Source organism: Oncorhynchus clarkii, unplaced genomic scaffold (assembly GCF_045791955.1).
Source record: "Oncorhynchus clarkii lewisi isolate Uvic-CL-2024 unplaced genomic scaffold, UVic_Ocla_1.0 unplaced_contig_11839_pilon_pilon, whole genome shotgun sequence".
In the NCBI taxonomy this organism is placed as follows: domain Eukaryota; kingdom Metazoa; phylum Chordata; class Actinopteri; order Salmoniformes; family Salmonidae; genus Oncorhynchus; species Oncorhynchus clarkii.
In genome coordinates this window covers 4,693-22,728 of record NW_027258475.1, presented here as the reverse complement: position 1 = coordinate 22,728, position 18,036 = coordinate 4,693, and the positions used below count along the sequence as shown (strand labels likewise).

The 18,036-nt window shown below is 41.5% G+C and overlaps 1 protein-coding gene across 1 annotated transcript in view; it reads right to left on the bottom strand.

Moving 5' to 3' along the window:
* Positions 1–17,438, bottom strand: part of LOC139397093 (zinc finger protein 665-like) — a 53,766-nt gene extending 36,328 nt beyond the window's left edge. Inside the window, exons 1-4 of the mRNA XM_071143959.1 lie at positions 17,377–17,438; positions 17,111–17,256; positions 954–1,051; positions 655–820 (exon numbers count right to left, since the gene is read on the bottom strand). Of these exons, the coding sequence (XP_071000060.1) occupies positions 655–820; positions 954–1,051; positions 17,111–17,256; positions 17,377–17,438 (472 nt within the window). The remainder of the gene's footprint in view (positions 1–654; positions 821–953; positions 1,052–17,110; positions 17,257–17,376) is intronic.
* Between the last annotated feature and the right edge of the window lie 598 nt (positions 17,439–18,036).

Genomic DNA, 18,036 nt, shown 5'->3' with positions numbered 1-18,036 from the left:
ACACGGTTGAGCAGGGACCCTGGGCATCTTTCTTTTGGTGTTTCCAGATTCAGTAGAAAGGCCTCTTTAGTGTCCTAAGTTTTCATAACTGGGGGTGTAAAGCCATACATTTTTTTTCAGCAGCAGACTATGATCGATAATGTCAAAAGCCGCACTGAAGTCTAACAAAACAGCCCAAACAATATTTTTATCATCATCAATTTCTCTCAGCCAATCAGTCATTTTTAAGTGCTGTGTTTATTGAATGTCCTTCCCTATAAGCCTGATCACAGCTTTCCTCAGTATTAGTTAATAAATTAACAGTGTCTAGAGTTTAGTTTGCCTGTTCAACAGTCTTGTAAAGATAGGGGGGTTGACTGGGACAGGCAATGTAATATCCATTATGTTTTAAGGATAAGTTTTTGTAAAACAAGCACCTTACATTGGATCATCTTGAAATTTTCTTTCTAATGCTAACTTTCATCCAGGTTTTATATGGTCTATTGGTTTCTCTCTTTTCATTGGCAGAATCCTTTTTCAGTGTTATGATATTCATAACATCCATATCCACCAGTCTATCTTCCTGTCAACTAACAGAACTCTGCTGGTTGTCCTGGTAACAGATACCAGTGGGCAGATCTATTGTATCTGTTCAAACTAAACTACAGCACTTACTTTGATGAGTCAAATCTGATCCTTTCATCTCTTCTCCTCCTCTCACAGTTCCACTCAGCCCCGTTGTTTTCCTGCAGTCCACCAGCAGCACAGACAACCTCTTCCTACCCAGCAGTAAGGTGCTACCCAGAGAGGCACGACACAGGGTGGAAGGGCTAGCGTTGTCCTAGTAACCATAAAGAGGGTACACAGATGCAGATCATTATGGATGCTGATGTCACTGTTGTCATAAAGTGTTTTACAGAAACCCAGCCCAAGCCGATAAAGCAAGCTGTATGCTAGACCAGACCAAGCTGTACCATCTGGTGTTCTGATCTGGAAAGACTCTTCTCTGCCTCGTCAGCATCAGGATGTTGTTGAGGCTCCGCAGAGGATCCACCATAGTCATGTCTCTCTCCTGTGTGAATGAGAACATCAAACAGATGGTAAATTTATGATCTTCTATTGCAATCACAGAGTCTTACAAGAGGCATTAATGTCTAAAAAGGGCCTAAAATGGCCACTTTCATCATGATTTCCTAAAAAAATATTTGTGATGCAAATGTAAAAGGGTTGTTCCACAAAATGGGTGCCTTTTTTATATTTTAAGTAGAACATACGCAGCAATATTGAATTTTAAGACCGTTATACTAGATGAGGGGAACTTTAATGTCAACCACGTGGAGAATTCAATACATCTAATTGAAAAGTCCCAAAAGTATATGAACCACTGGCAGATCGACCAATTAACAATTCCTACAGTAAGAATGCCCATTAAAAACCCCCACATTAGTTCAACAACTGCATAGTTTGTGTCCCTGTTTTTAAGACAGTACTCACTGGTGTCAATCGGATCTTCTGTCTCCTCCTTTTTCACTCTCAAAACGTCTTCCTCCTTCACGTTTATTAAGATAGCATCCTCTTCCTCTATAAAAGGTTCTTTCACTATAACAGCCTCCTTTTCCTCCTTTTTAATTCTGAAAGATTCTTTCTCCGTACAGCAGACCTCCGCTTCATTAGCAAGGGAGGAGTAGTTCAGTGAGCTCATGGTCAGGGATGTTAGCTAGCTAGCTAGCATTAGCGACTAGCCTAGTGCTAACCTCAGTATCAATCTTTAACAAGTTTGCAAATTGAACAAGCACATTAGGTTAAATTTAACCAGTAGATACGTCAACCGAAATTTGTTTAAAACACTGAGATTAGCTAATGTACAATAACATGGTCTAAAGAATCAATCTTTTAGTTTTATGTTGTCTAGCAAGCTACCGAGGTGGTTGAAAGAGTTTGCGCCTTGTTGTTCCTGAAGAAGCGTCCCGTCCAGTCCATTATACGTCATCAAGAAGCATCACCTGAAAGACGCACATCGCCATCTGCTGGCTGGAGTGGGTAACGCAGTTTGGAAACAATAGGTACTACACTTTTTGTGATGGAAAGAACGTCATAATAATTTAACAATAAGCAGATATATTTTCTCTTATGTCTTACAAATAATACTTTCCTGTACACAGACGTAGAAGCTTAAAATGCATATGTGGATGATGAATAAATACTTCTACGAATAGGTAGTGTTTTAAAACACATTTGTGTTAATACTCTGTTCATTTTTCACATTCGTTTTTATTAGATGTGACCATACTTTTCCCTTAAAGCCACGCTCTATACGATACAAATCATACTGTAAACAACAGAACAAATGCATCACATGCAACAGAATCGTCTGAATGAATTCACCCCTGATGATGCGTAAACACAGTTCACTTTCACAACTGCCACGTTGTATTTCCTCTCACATCAATTCGCTCACCTTTTCCCTTCGCTTGTGGACGTCAATGCACAACACATCAGCTGTAGGTGACCAGGAGTTAAAACCTTTCCAAACCAAACCATTTCATATCTGCTACACACAGCCTACATCGTTGTCACCATATTAGCTAAAGTAATGTCATAGTCAACACAGCTAATATAAGTAACTTGTTAGTAAACCTGCTACAATCATGACAGAGCTCCTCTGTGGAGATGCTACATGTTTCATCATTAGATGCTACAGTCCTTAAACAATGGATGTCATATGAATCTTTACCACTTGGATCTGTAATAGGAGTAGTATTTTTCCTCGACTCACCTGTGTCCCCGCACATTGACTCTGTTCCGGTACCTCCTGTATATACCCTCCACATTGACTCTGTTCCGGTACCTCCCGTATATACCCTCCACATTGACTCTTTTCCGGTACCTCCTGTATATACCCTCCACATCGACTCTGTTCCGGTACCTCCTGTATATAGCCTCCACATTGACTCTGTACCGGTACCTCCTGTATATAGCCTCCACATTGACTCTGTTCCGGTACCTCCTGTATATAGCCTCCACATTGACTCTGTACTGGTACCTCCTGTATATACCCTCCACATTGACTCTGTTCCGGTACCTCCTGTATATAGCCTCCACATTGACTCTGTACCGGTAATACCTGTATATGGCCTCCACATTGACTCTGTACTGGTAATACCTGTATATAGCCTCCACATTGACTCTGTACTGGTAATACCTGTATATAGCCTCCACATTGACTCTGTACTGGTACCTCCTGTATATAGCCTCCACATTGACTCTGTACTGGTACCTCCTGTATATAGCCTCCACATTGACTCTGTACTGGTAATACCTGTCTACAGCCTCCACATTGACTCTGTACTGGTACCTCCTGTATATAGCCTCCACATTGACTCTGTACTGGTACCTCCTGTATATACCCTCCACATTGACTCTGTACTGGTAATACCTGTATATACCCTCCACATTGACTCTGTACTGGTAATACCTGTATATAGCCTCCACATTGACTCTGTACTGGTAATACCTGTATATAGCCTCCACATTGACTCTGTACCGGTAATACCTGTATATAGCCTCCACATTGACTCTGTACTGGTAATACCTGTATATACCCTCCACATTGACTCTGTACTGGTAATACCTGTATATAGCCTCCACATTGACTCTGTACTGGTAATACCTGTATATAGCCTCCACATTGACTCTGTACTGGTAATACCTGTATACAGCCTCCACATTGACTCTGTACTGGTACCTCCTGTATATATCCTCCACATTGACTCTGTACTGGTAATACCTGTCTACAGCCTCCACATTGACTCTGTACTGGTAATACCTGTCTACAGACTCGCTACTGTTATTTTCCTGCTGCTCTTTAATATTAATTATTTGTATTTTTATACATAACACTTATTTTTCTTAAAACTGCATTGTTGGTTAATTAAGGGCTTGTAAGTAAGTATTTCACTGTAAGCATTTCACTTGTATTTTGATTTCATTCATACATTTCTTACATTCATTCTTTTCTTACATTAATTTATTAATATAGAAAATATAAATATTGAAAATATAAATGTTTCCATTTTTTATATATATTGTTGAATATAATATATACTTTAAGGGAATATTAGTTCCAGGATCTCTGCCAGTGTTAAAGTTATGGGCAATTTAATACAGAGACATTAGCATAGTAGGACATGTAACTTAAGGTTACCTAACATAACATCTGTTCTATGATATTATAAGCCTCGTTAGGGGCGGAGTCTAGGGAGATCCAATCAAACAACGTCTGTCACGCAACAGCTAATAGCAGACGACTCCACTTCCTATGTAAGGGACATAGTCGCTCCCATCTTCACATCTAAGTACGTGTTTGTCTTCCATGTGTGAAAGGTAACCTGGTGAATATCATAGAATCAGGGTTCTGTTAGGTAACCTGGTGAATATCATAGAACCAGGGTTCTGTTAGGTAACCTGGTGAATATCATAGAATCAGGGTTCTGTTAGGTAACCTGGTGAATATCATAGAATCAGGGTTCTGTTAGGTAACCTGGTGAATATTATAGAATCAGGGTTCTGTTAGGTAACCTGGTGAATATCATAGAATCAGGGTTCTGTTAGGTAACCTGGTGAATATCATAGAATCAGGGTTCTGTTAGGTAACCTGGTAAATATCATAGAACCAGGGTTCTGTTAGGTAACCTGGTGAATATCATAGAACCAGGGTTCTGTTCGGTAACCTGGTGAATATCATAGAACCAGGGTTCTGTTAGGTAACCTGGTGAATATCATAGAACCAGGGTTCTGTTAGGTAACCTGGTGAATATCATAGAATCAGGGTTCTGTTGGGAAACCTGGTGAATATCATAGAATCAGGGTTCTGTTAGGTAACCTGGTGAATATCATAGAACCAGGGTTCTGTTAGGTAACCTGGTGAATATCATAGAATCAGGGTTCTGTTAGGTAACCTGGTGAATATCATAGAACCAGGGTTCTGTTAGGTAACCTGGTGAATATCATAGAATCAGGGTTCTGTTAGGTAACCTGGTGAATATCATAGAATCAGGGTTCTGTTAGGTAACCTGGTGAATATCATAGAATCAGGGTTCTGTTAGGTAACCTGGTGAATATCATAGAATCAGGGTTCTGTTAGGTAACCTGGTGAATATCATAGAATCAGGGTTCTGTTAGGTAACCTGGTGAATATCATAGAATCAGGGTTCTGTTAGGTAACCTGGTGAATATCATAGAATCAGGGTTCTGTTAGGTAACCTGGTGAATATCATAGAACCAGGGTTCTGTTAGGTAACCTGGTGAATATCATAGAATCAGGGTTCTGTTAGGTAACCTGGTGAATATCATAGAATCAGGGTTCTGTTAGGTAACCTGGTGAATATCATAGAATCAGGGTTCTGTTAGGTAACCTGGTGAATATCATAGAACCAGGGTTCTGTTAGGTAACCTGAGGAATATCATAGAATCAGGGTTCTGTTAGGTAACCTGGTGAATATCATAGAATCAGGGTTCTGTTAGGTAACCTGGTGAATATCATAGAATCAGGGTTCTGTTAGGTAACCTGGTGAATATCATAGAACCAGGGTTCTGTTAGGTAACCTGGTGAATATCATAGAACCAGGGTTCTGTTAGGTAACCTGGTGAATATCATAGAACCAGGGTTCTGTTCGGTAACCTGGTGAATATCATAGAATCACGGTTCTGTTAGGTAACCTGGTGAATATCATAGAATCAGGGTTCTGTTAGGTAACCTGGTGAATATCATAGAATCAGGGTTCTGTTAGGTAACCTGGTGAATATCTTAGAATCAGGGTTTCGTTCTATTTCAATGACTTGTTAGTCTCTCACTTTGGGGATATAGTCAACAACCATAGAGCTCATATACTCTCTGATGCCAAGTCTAGACAGGATCATCCACTCTACTCACCGTAGGTACACTTCAACTGTGAGAGACGGACTCTGACTGACATAACGGCCCTTAGCTATTCACACAGAACAGCTTCACTGACGTGATTGTCTCATGGAGGCCTTTGTAAAGCTCCTGTGCATCGCTGACATAACGGCCCTCAGCCACCAACCTGTCTGCCGTTCTCTTCAACGTTCATGATGTGGACTTAGTAATTTTAATTAATGGTCAAGTTCCTCAGTGCTCCGTTCCTCTCCTTGCTTCTTTTGTATGCTGTTCTCCACTGTTTACACTTCTGATGCTGTTCTCTCTCATTTAATAAATCACTGATCTTTTCTTTTTCCCCCTGAATCAACATTCCTTTTCCATCTCTCTCTCTCTCAAGGTACTGTTCCCTTTTTACTGGGTCAGCATTGTGACGTGCTAGACACTGCCTTTGTCGTTCTGCTGCTGATGTGGGTGCCATCATTCCCTAGATGTTTCAATGGAATAACGTTAAGTCAAATATTCTTATAATATACACATGTATACACTATAATCATTGAGTAATTTAGGATCCAGAGCAACTTAAAGGAACAACTGAAGAGCCTTGCCCAACTCTCCTACCACCAGGCTACCTGCCTTAAAATATATATTCTGTTCACATGGAACACATTACAGCATGTTTTATAAGTGAATATAAACAATATATAATGTATAATATATTCAATTATTAATTTGTTTAGATGCAATACTCATAAATAAAGTAAATAACTCAACCCTGTCACAGGTTTACAACCCGTTACATGTAGACTGAGGGACAGAGCTACATGGTGTGATTTTAATCAATAATCATGCATTTATTTGATAAAAATACTTTCTCAACAAAATAACACAAATGTATGTTTGCATTCAATTATGTGCACATTTTAATATTAATTTCCCAAGTAAAAATGAATTGAAACGCCTGGGGGACATATACAAAAATATGATTTTGTAATAATAAAGTTTAAATTAATTCTATATTTATTTCAATTCATTATACTGGACATTTCAATTTATATACAAAATCAGTCAGTGGGAGTGAAATATTACCAGAGCTCAAGAATGACCCAAATACTGTTAGAATAGAAATGGTTTTCTCTGTCTGTTATTTTTTCACATCTAAATGTGTCCATACAACTCCCTTAAAGTGAAGGTAGCTAAATGTGACCACATGTAACATATGGATCTGCATTAGTATAGCATCACAAGTCCCAATGCAAAGTTACACCTCTCTTTTCTATTTTTCCAGTACATAAAACCGATCAGAATTCCAAAGAATGCCGAAGTCATGTCAGAATAGTTTTTTTTACAGGCTGTGAAGTAATATTGAGGACCCGGCTAGCCAGCCTATCCCCTACAATGTCAACTCTGACAGAAATATCTTCAAATAGATCACTTCAAATTAAACCAAATCGTGTGCACTCATGACTAGTGGTTGTCTGTCATAGTTGAAGTGTACCTATGATGAAAATGACAGGCCTCTCTCATCTTTTTAAGTGGGAGAACTTGCACAATTGGTGGCTGGCTGACTAAATACTTTTTTGCCCCACTGTATATATATTTATACACAGTGGGGAGAACAAGTATATGATACACTGCCGATTTGGAGGTTTTCCTACTTACAAAGCATGTAGAAAAGCATGTAGAAAAGCATGTAGGGGTCTGTAATTTTTATCATAGGTACACTTCAACTGTGAGAGATGGAATCTAAAACAAAAATCCAGAAAATCACATTGTATGATTTTGTGAGTACACCCCTCACATTTTTGTAAATATTTGAGTATATCTTTTCATGTGACAACACTGAAGAAATTACACTTTGCTACAATGTAAAGTAGTGAGTGTACAGCTTGTATAACAGTGTAAATTTGCTGTCCCCTCAAAATAACTCAACACACAGTCATTAATGTCTAAACTGCTGGCAACAAAAGTGAGTACACCCCTAAGTGAAAATGTCCAAATTGGGCCCAAAGTGTCAATATTTTGTGTGGCCACCATCATTTTCCAGCATGGAGTACACGTCCTGGTAATCCGTCTGGCCCTGCGTTGTGATCTGAGGACCCATGCCAAACCTTTTCAGTCTCCTGAGGGGGAATAGGTGTTAGCGAGCTGTGTTAGCGAGCTGTGCGGCTAAGCAGCTAACTGCCTATGTAACAGTATAACTTTAGACCGTCCCCTCGCCCATACCCGGGCGCGAACCCGGGACCCTTTGCGCACATCCACAACAGCCACCCACGAAGCAGCGTTACCCATCGCTCCACTACTTCAAGGTCTCAGAGCAAGTGACGTCACCGATTGAAACGCTATTTAGCGCGCACCTCTAACTAAGCTAGCAGTTTCACATCCGTTACACCTACTGATCAACCTATTGTGTGTATTGAACATTCCTATTAGACTGTACAGCTGGCTAACTGGCTACTGATCAACCTATTGTGTGTATTGAACATTCCTATTAGACTGTACAGCTGGCTGACTGGCTACTGATCAACCTATTGTGTGTATTGAACATTCATACTGGACAGTTTTACCTATAGAGTAGCACCACCACCCATTCTCTTGAAGTCAAAGCCACAGTGTATTGTTGCTATAGGAGTTTTTGATTAATAATCCTATTTATTTCAAGCCCCACTAAGATGTCACCATACTATTCTTTTAAAGCACCACGATGTAAGACATACATCATCAGAGTGGGCATCCCATTTAAATGTAAACAATGGAGCAAATGCATCACATGTGAACATCACTTGATTATCAGAGGTGTGTATTATGACATCAGATAGAACTACTCAGACATTCCAAATCAGGCTTCATCCACATCATGAAGGTGGATATTGATCCAACCATTTCCAAAGTAATGACCGGGCTGATGGAAACAGGATATGCCTGTACACTTTTCTAAATGCCGACAGACGATTTGTTACTTCGTTTGACATGGTGGGGTCATTTTGTGTCAGTAAAAATGTATAAACGAGAAGTGGCGGCATTAATCCTTTATGCGCAAATATTGACTTAATAACGATCATGTCTTAGTTAACTTGGAGTCACGTGATGATATATTGTGTGGTCCTCCCACTACGATTTAGGAACCCATGCAGTTTATTAGGCTACAGATTAAATAAATGATGAACTTCACAGGGTGGTGAAAGTGCATGTGTTGAGCTTGATGCTCCTTTCCAATACATTTTGATGGTCTTCTTCTGGTGACATGATGATTATTGATGCTTGGTTGCCATTTGACAAATAAAATATTGTCGCTCTTATCCATAATAATCTCAATCATGTAGGTAGCCTACCAACACTGTATATGTGAGCTGTTGACTTTTGCTATATAACTCAACGGTTTTTCAAAACCATCAGTAGAGTTGAAAATGCGATGGAAACCCATTTAACTTGCATTTTTCATTCAGTTCATGGGAATTCAACAGGAAAACATTTTTTTCCGTGCACTACGTCATCACGCAAAGACTTTTATCCGCAATAAATCTGTTTGATGCAAACATTTCCGGTGGGAAAATTCGTATATTGTTTTATGCAGATTTGAGAATATCCACATGAAAATCTGTCTACATGGAAATTTAGCTACTAAGGTGGATATTGAACCAACACCTGCCGCTTATTCAAACCAGCCCACTTGGCAAAGACCTCAGTTCAACATTCAGTTTCTCGTTACATTTCTTTGAAACGGATTTTGGTTGCAAGTTGGGTGAAACACAAAATATCACCAGTCAGTGGATTTAGGTTGCCAGTTGTGTGAAAATTAATAAAAAATACCTTATATAAATCCAATCCGTTTTCCACATTGAATAAACATCATCACATGGATTTGTTTTGTTGAAATCAAATCAAATAAATGTTATTGGTCACATACACATGGTTAGTAGATGTTATTGGTCACATACACATGGTTAGCAGATGTTATTGGTCACATACACATGGTTAGCAGATGTTATTGGTGACATACACATGGTTAGCAGATGTTATTGGTCACATACACATGGTTAGCAGATGTTATTGGTCACATACACATGGTTAGCAGATGTTATTGGTCACATACACATGGTTAGCAGATGTTATTGGTCACATACAGATGGTTAGCAGATGTTATTGGTCACATACACATGGTTAGCAGATGTTATTGTGAGTGTGGCGAAATGCTTGTGCTTCTAAATCCGACAGTACAGCAGTATCAAACAGATAATATCTAACAAATTCCACAACTAAACCTAATACACATAATCCAGTAAAGGAATGGGAAATATAGAAGTATAAAACATGGATGAGCAGAAACACAGCAGCTAAGATGCAATATATAGTGAAGAATAGATAGTGAAGGATACAGTATTTACAGTTGAAGTCAAAGATTACATACACTTAGGTTGGAGTCATTAAAACACATTTTTCAACCACTCCACAAATGTCTTGTTAACAAACTATAGTTTTGGCAAGTCGGTTAGGACATCTACTTTGTGCATGACATTTTTCCAACAATTGTTTACAGACAGATTATTTTACTTATAATTCACTGTATCACAATTCCAGTGGGTCACTAGTTTACATACACTAATTTGACTGTGCCTTAAAACAGCCTTGGAAAAGTCCAGAAAATTATGTCATAGCTTTCGAAGCTTCTGATAGGCTAATTGACATCATTTGAGTCAATTGGAAGTGTACCTGTGGATGTATTTCCAGGCCTACCTTCAAACTCAGTGCCTCTTTACTTGACATCATGGGAATTTGTTTTTAAAATCAGCAAAGATCTCAAGAAAAAAAAATGTAGACCTCCACAAGTCTGGTTCATCCAAATGGCTGAAGGTACCACGTTCATCTGTACAAACAATAGTACACAAGTATAAATACCATGGGACCACACAGCCGTCATACCGCTCAGGAAGGAGGTAGAATCTGCAGAACTTGCTTTGTGGAGAGTAGTGTCAAAAAAGCAGAGCATCTCTTTATTATGGCTAGACCTCTCCCCAGCTTTACATGTGGAAATTATAGGCAATTAGCAAGACACCCCCAATAAAGGAGTGGTTCTGTAGGTGGGGACCACAGACCACTTCTCAGTTCCAATGATTCCTGGTTGATGTTTTGGTCACTTTTGAATGCTGGCGGTGCTTTCATTCTAGTGGTAGCATGAGACGGAGTCTACAACCCACACAAGTGGCTCAGGTAGTGCAGCTCATCCAGGATGGGACATCAATGCGAGCTGTGGCAAGAAGGTTTGCTGTGTCTGTCAGCGTAGTGTCCAGAGCATGGAGGCGCTACCAGGAGACATGCCAGTACATCAGGAGACGTGGAGGAGGCCGTAGGAGGGCAACAACCCAGCAACAGGACCCCTACCTCCGCCTTTGTGCAAGGAGGAGCAGGAGGAGCACTGCCAGAGCCCTGCAAAATGACCTCCAGCAGGCCACAAATTTTCGTGTGTCTGCTCAAACGGTCAGAAACAGACTCCATGAGGGTGGTATGAGGGCCCGACGTCCACAGGTGGGGGTTGTGCTTGCAGCCCAACACCATGCAGGACGTTTGGCATTTGCCAAGATTGGCAAATTTGCCACTGGCCCCCTGTGCTCTTCACAGATGAAAGCAGGTTCACACTGAGCACATGTGACAGACGTGACAGAGTCTGGAGACGCCGTGGAGAACGTTCTGCTGCCTGCAACATCCTCCAGCATGACCGGTTTGGCGGTGGGTCAGTCATGGTGTGGGGTGGCATTTCTTTGGGGGGGGGGGGGGCGTATAGCCCTCCATGTGCTCACCAGAGGTAGCCTGTCTGCCATTAGGTACCGGGATGAGATCCTCAGACCCCTTCTGAGACCATATGCTGTTGCGGTTGGCCCTGGCTTCCTCTTAATGCAAGACAATGCTAGACCTCATGTGGCTGGAGTGTGTCAGCAGTTCCTGCAAGAGGAAGGCATTGATGCTATGGATGGCCCGCCCGTTCCCCAGACCTGAATCCAATTGAGCACATCTGGGACATCATGTCTCGCTCCATCCACCAACGCCACGTTGCACCATAGACTGTCCAGGAGTTGGCGGATGCTTTAGTCCAGGTCTGGGAGGAGATCCCTCAGGAGACCATCCGCCACCTCATCAGGAGCATGCCCAGGCGTTGTAGGGAGGTCATACAGGCACGTGGAGGCCACACACACTACTGAGCCTCATTTTGACTTGTTTTAAGGATATTACATCAAAGTTGGATCAGCCTGTAATGTGGTTTTCCACGTTAATTTTGAGTGTGACTCCAAATCCAGACTTCCATGGGTTGATAAATTTGATTTCCATGATCAGTTTTGTGTGATTTTGTTGTTAGCACATTCAACTATGTAAAGGAAAAAGTATTTAATAAGAATATTTCATTCATTCAGATCTAGGATGTTATTTTAGTGTTCCCTTCATTTTTTGAGCAGTGTATATTTTCTTTACGTTGGAGACAGACACAAAGAACACCAGTAATACTTGCCTGTTGTCGATAGGGTGAACACTTAGAAAAATTACAAGATTGTATTAATACTGTTTAGCCATCGAATAGCTTTGATGCGTACTCTCTCATCTGTGTTTATGGGACTGAGTTGGGCCTCTGGAGCTTTAGCTGACAATTGATTCATTACTTACTGATAAAAACCTACAGCTGGTATTACATAGACAAGATGTGTGTGTGTGTGTGTGTGGGGGGGGGGGGGGGGGGGGTAACCGAGATAGCCTGGAGGAGTAGAACAAAATCCCTCATTGTTCCAAGTCATCCTGGCATCTGGGCCGGGTTGGGGGGTTAAAACAACACCACAGCATGAACCCAGGACGGCTTGTGATGCCCCCCGATCAGCATGGGAGGGGTGGAACCAGCCCTGACTAAGCATTTATAAGAGCTCTGTTTTTCATTCAAGGTTAAGCTCTTGGTTCAACACACACACACACACACACATTAAGTATTCAAATCCCTTAAACTTTTCCAAATGTTGTTACGTTTCAGCATTATTCTAAAATAAAATAAAAATTTAAATCCCCCTCGTTTCTTTTTTTTGCCGAGTTTAAGTTGACGTCCTCTCACTGTCAACTGCGTTTATTTTCAGCAAACTTAACATGTGTAAATATTTGTATGAACATAACAAGATTCAACAACTGAGACAAACTGGGGTTCCCGGACATTTCTGCCCTCAAGCCCTCACCTTCCAATCCAACAGGTCCCAGACGTGCTCAATGGGATTGAGATCCGGGCTCTTCGCTGGCCATGGCAGAACTAATACACCTGATTTGTACCAAATACACCTGATTTGTTTCTGATCTCACCATCTGTTAAATACACAGACCCCTTATTGTGCTGTAGTGAGTGTGTGGCTCTAGCACTCTGAATATAGTTAATTATCAAGGAGGATGGTCACGTGTGTAGAGGATAGGATAGTTTGCAGAGGATCACTAGTTTGAGTCCAGTGTGGGGACAGTGGAGGAAACTAAACTGTTAGCAGCACACTTCCGTCAGTTACATATTAACTTCACTAGGGTAGGGGGTAGTTACATATTAACTTCACTAGGGTAGGGGGTAGTTACATATTAACTTCACTAGGGTAGGGGGTCAGTTACATATTAACTTCACTAGGGTAGGGGGTAGTTACATATTAACTTCACTAGGGTAGGGGGTAGTTACATATTAACTTCACTAGGGTAGGGGGTAGTTACATATTAACTTCACTAGGGTAGGGGTCAGTTACATATTAACTTCACTAGGGTAGGGGGTCAGTTACATATTAACTTCACTAGGGTACGGGGCAGCATTCAGAATTTTGGATGAAAAGCGTGCCCAAATTAAACTGCCTGCTACTCAGGCCCAGAAGATAGGATATGGATATAATTAGTCGATTTGGATAGAAAACACTCTAAAGTTTCCAAAATTGTTAAAATTATGTCTGTGAATATAACAGAACTGATATGCTTTTCATTCAATCAATTTTCATGGCTTTAAGAAAAGGCTTATGGTGCTTGTTGAAAAACAAATATTTGCCATTTTTAACAAGATTTGTAGATCAGATGTTAATGAAGCAATACAGACCACATTGAAGTGTCTGGAGTTTAGTTTGCCTGTTCTAGAGTCTAGTAAAGAAAGGGGGGGTTGACTGGGACAGGCAATGTAACATCTATAATGTTTTTAGGAAAGTTTTTTGTAAAACATGAACCTTACATCAGATTATCTTGAAACTCTCTCTAAAGCTAACTTTCATCAAGGTTTTATATGGTCTATTGGTTTCTCTAGTTTCATTGGCAGAATCCTTTTTCAGTGTTATGATATTCATAACATCCATATCCACCAGTCTATCTTCCTTTTTTGCCCGCTTTGAGGACAATACAGTGCCACTGACACGGCCTGCAACGAAAACATGCGGTCTCTCCTTCACTGCAGCCGAGGTGAGTAAGACATTTAAACGTGTTAACCCTCGCAAGGCTGCAGGCCCAGACGGCATCCCCAGCCGCGCCCTCAGAGCATGCGCAGACCAGCTGGCCGGTGTGTTTACGGACATATTCAATCAATCCCTATACCAGTCTGCTGTTCCCACATGCTTCAAGAGGGCCACCATTGTTCCTGTTCCCAAGAAAGCTAAGGTAACTGAGCTAAACGACTACCGCCCCGTAGCACTCACTTCCGTCATCATGAAGTGCTTTGAGAGACTAGTCAAGGACCATATCACCTCCACCCTACCTGACACCCTAGACCCACTCCAATTTGCTTACCGCCCAAATAGGTCCACAGACGATGCAATCTCAACCACACTGCACACTGCCCTAACCCATCTGGACAAGAGGAATACCTATGTGAGAATGCTGTTCATTGACTACAGCTCGGCATTCAACACCATAGTACCCTCCAAGCTCGTCATCAAGCTCGAGACCCTGGGTCTCGACCCCGCCCTGTGCATCTGGGTACTGGACTTCCTGACGGGACGCCCCCAGGTGGTGAGGGTAGGCAACAACATATCCTCCCCGCTGATCCTCAACACTGGGGCCCCACAAGGGTGCGTTCTGAGCCCTCTCCTGTACTCCCTGTTCACCCACGACTGCGTGGCCACGCACGCCTCCAACTCAATCATCAAGTTTGCGGACGACACAACAGTGGTAGGCTTGATTACCAACAACGACGAGACGGCCTACAGGGAGGAGGTGAGGGCCCTCGGAGTGTGGTGTCAGGAAAATAACCTCACACTCAACGTCAACAAAACTAAGGAGATGATTGTGGACTTCAGGAAACAGCAGAGGGAACACCCCCCTATCCACATCGATGGAACAGTAGTGGAGAGGGTAGCAAGTTTTAAGTTCCTCGGCATACACATCACAGACAAACTGAATTGGTCCACTCACACAGACAGCATTGTGAAGAAGGCGCAGCATTTGGCTTGTCACCAAAAGCACTCACAAACTTCTACAGATGCACAATCGAGAGCATCCTGGCGGGCTGTATCACCGCCTGGTACGGCAACTGCTCCGCCCTCAACCGTAAGGCTCTCCAGAGGGTAGTGAGGTCTGCACAACGCATCACCGGGGGCAAACTACCTGCCCTCCAGGACACCTACACCACCCGATGTCACAGGAAGGCCATAAAGATCATCAAGGACATCAACCACCCGAGCCACTGCCTGTTCACCCCGCTATCATCCAGAAGGCGAGGTCAGTACAGGTGCATCAAAGCTGGGACCGAGAGACTGAAAAACAGCTTCTATCTCAAGGCCATCAGACTGTTAAACAGCCACCACTAACATTGAGTGGCTGCTGCCAACACACTGACACTGACTCAACTCCAGCCACTTTAATAATGGGAATTGATGGGAAATGATGTAAATATATCACTAGCCACTTTAAACAATGCTACCTTATATAATGTTACTTACCCTACATTATTCATCTCATATGCATACGTATATACTGTACTCTATATCATCGACTGTATCCTTATGTAATACATGTATCACTAGCCACTTTAACTATGCCACTTTGTTTACATACTCATCTCATATGTATATACTGTACTCGATACCATCTACTGTATCTTGCCTATGCTGCTCTGTACCATCACTCATTCATATATCCTTATGTAAATATTCTTTATCCCCTTACACTGTGTACAAGACAGTAGTTTTGGAATTGTTAGTTAGATTACTTGTTGGTTATTACTGCATTGTCGGAACTAGAAGCACAAGCATTTCGCTACACTCGCATTAACATCTGCTAACCATGTGTATGTGACAAATAAAATGTGATTTGATTTGATTTGTCAACTAACAGAACTCTCCTAGTTGTCCTGGTAACAGATACCAGTCGGCAGATCTATTGTATTTGTTCAAACTACAAAACTTACCATGATGAGTCAAATCTGATCCTTTCTTCTCTTCTCCTCCTCTCACAGTTCCACTCAGCCCTGTTGTTTTCCTGCAGTCCACCAGCAACACAGACAACCTCTTCATACCCAGCAGTACAGTGCTACCAGGAGAGGCATGACACATGGACTCCGGGAGGGTGTAAGGGCTAGCGTTGTCCTGGTAACCAAGAGGAGACACAGACACATATCATTATGGATGCTGATGCCACTGTTGTCATGAAATGCTCTACAGAAACCCAGCCCAGACCCCGATAGAGCAAGCTGTATGCTAGACCAGACCAAGCTGTACCATCTGGTGTTCTGATCTGGAGAGACTCTTCTCAGCATCAGGATGTTGTTGAGGCTTCCCAGAGGATCCATAATAGTCATGTCTCTCTCCTGTGTGAATGAGAACATCAAACAGATGGTAAACTTATGACCATCGATTGCAATCACAGTCTTACAAGAGGCATGAATATGTCTAAAAGCACCAAAATGTACCAGTTTTGTCATGATTTCATAAAATATTGTTTGTGATGTAAATGTTAAAGGGTCGTTTCACAAAATGGGTTCCTTTTGCATCCCTTCGATATTTTAAGTAGAAAATATGCTCCAATATTGAATTTTAAAAGCCTGTTATTTTAGATGGGGAACTTGAATGTCGACCACATGGAGAAATCAATACATCTAATTTAAGAGTCTGCTAAATATATGAACCAATGGCAGATTGCCCCTTAAACAATTCCTACAGTACTGAACAACATATTCAAGTGTAGAACTTCAGTAGAATGCCCCTTTCAAACCACACATTAGTTCAACAACTGCATAGTTTGTGCCCCTGTTTTTAAGACAGTACTCACTGGTGTTAATCGGATCTTCAGTCTCCTCCGCTTTCACTCCCAAAACGTCTTCCTCCTCTTTTTTTGAGATAGCCTCCTCTTCCTCTTTTACTCCAAAAGGTTCTTCCTCTTCTTTCAATGTTACGGCATCTTCATCCTTTTTGATTATGAAAGCTTCTACTTCCTCCTCTTCCACTCTGACAACCTCTTTCCCATCTTCCTCTTTCACTGTAATATCATCCTCTTCTTCTTTCAATGTGAAAGCATCCTCTTCCTCCCTTTTCATTCTGAAAGCTTCTTCCTCTCCGTTCACCAGGGCTTCTATCTCCGTCGAGCTTAGTGAGCTCATGCTCCGGGAGATTAGCCTAGTGCAATATCAATTTAACACATTTGCTAATTTAACAAGCAATCTACGTTTCAATTAACTAGTAGATAGGCCAACAAAATTCTGTTTAAAACACCAAGAGTAATATACACAAGATTTGTCTTAAACGTTTCAATGTTTCGGTTTTATGTTCGCTGGCAAACAATCGCGTGGTTGAATCAGAAGTCTGTGTTGTCGCTGTTGAAAACCTCCAGTTCCGTCCACTAAGATTAGACGTCACGCAAAAAGCATCACCTGAAAGACTCACATCGCCATCTGCTGGCTGGACTGGGTAACACAGACTGGAGAAAAATCTCTATTACAATGTTTATTCTGACAAGCAATGTCATAAGAAATCATTTAAAAACAACCAGATGTTATTTTTTCTCTTACTTCTTACAGCCAATACTTTCCTCCAGGTTTGGCCTGCTCATTAGGTAGGATTAGGTGACAGATTGACAATGGTGTCATATTCCGAGCTAAATTGACCAAGGTTCATCGGTAAGAACACATAATAACACCTCACATTATGCTGCCCAAAAATAGTGAAAACGTCTCTCACCCAGTGGCATATGGGCTATTT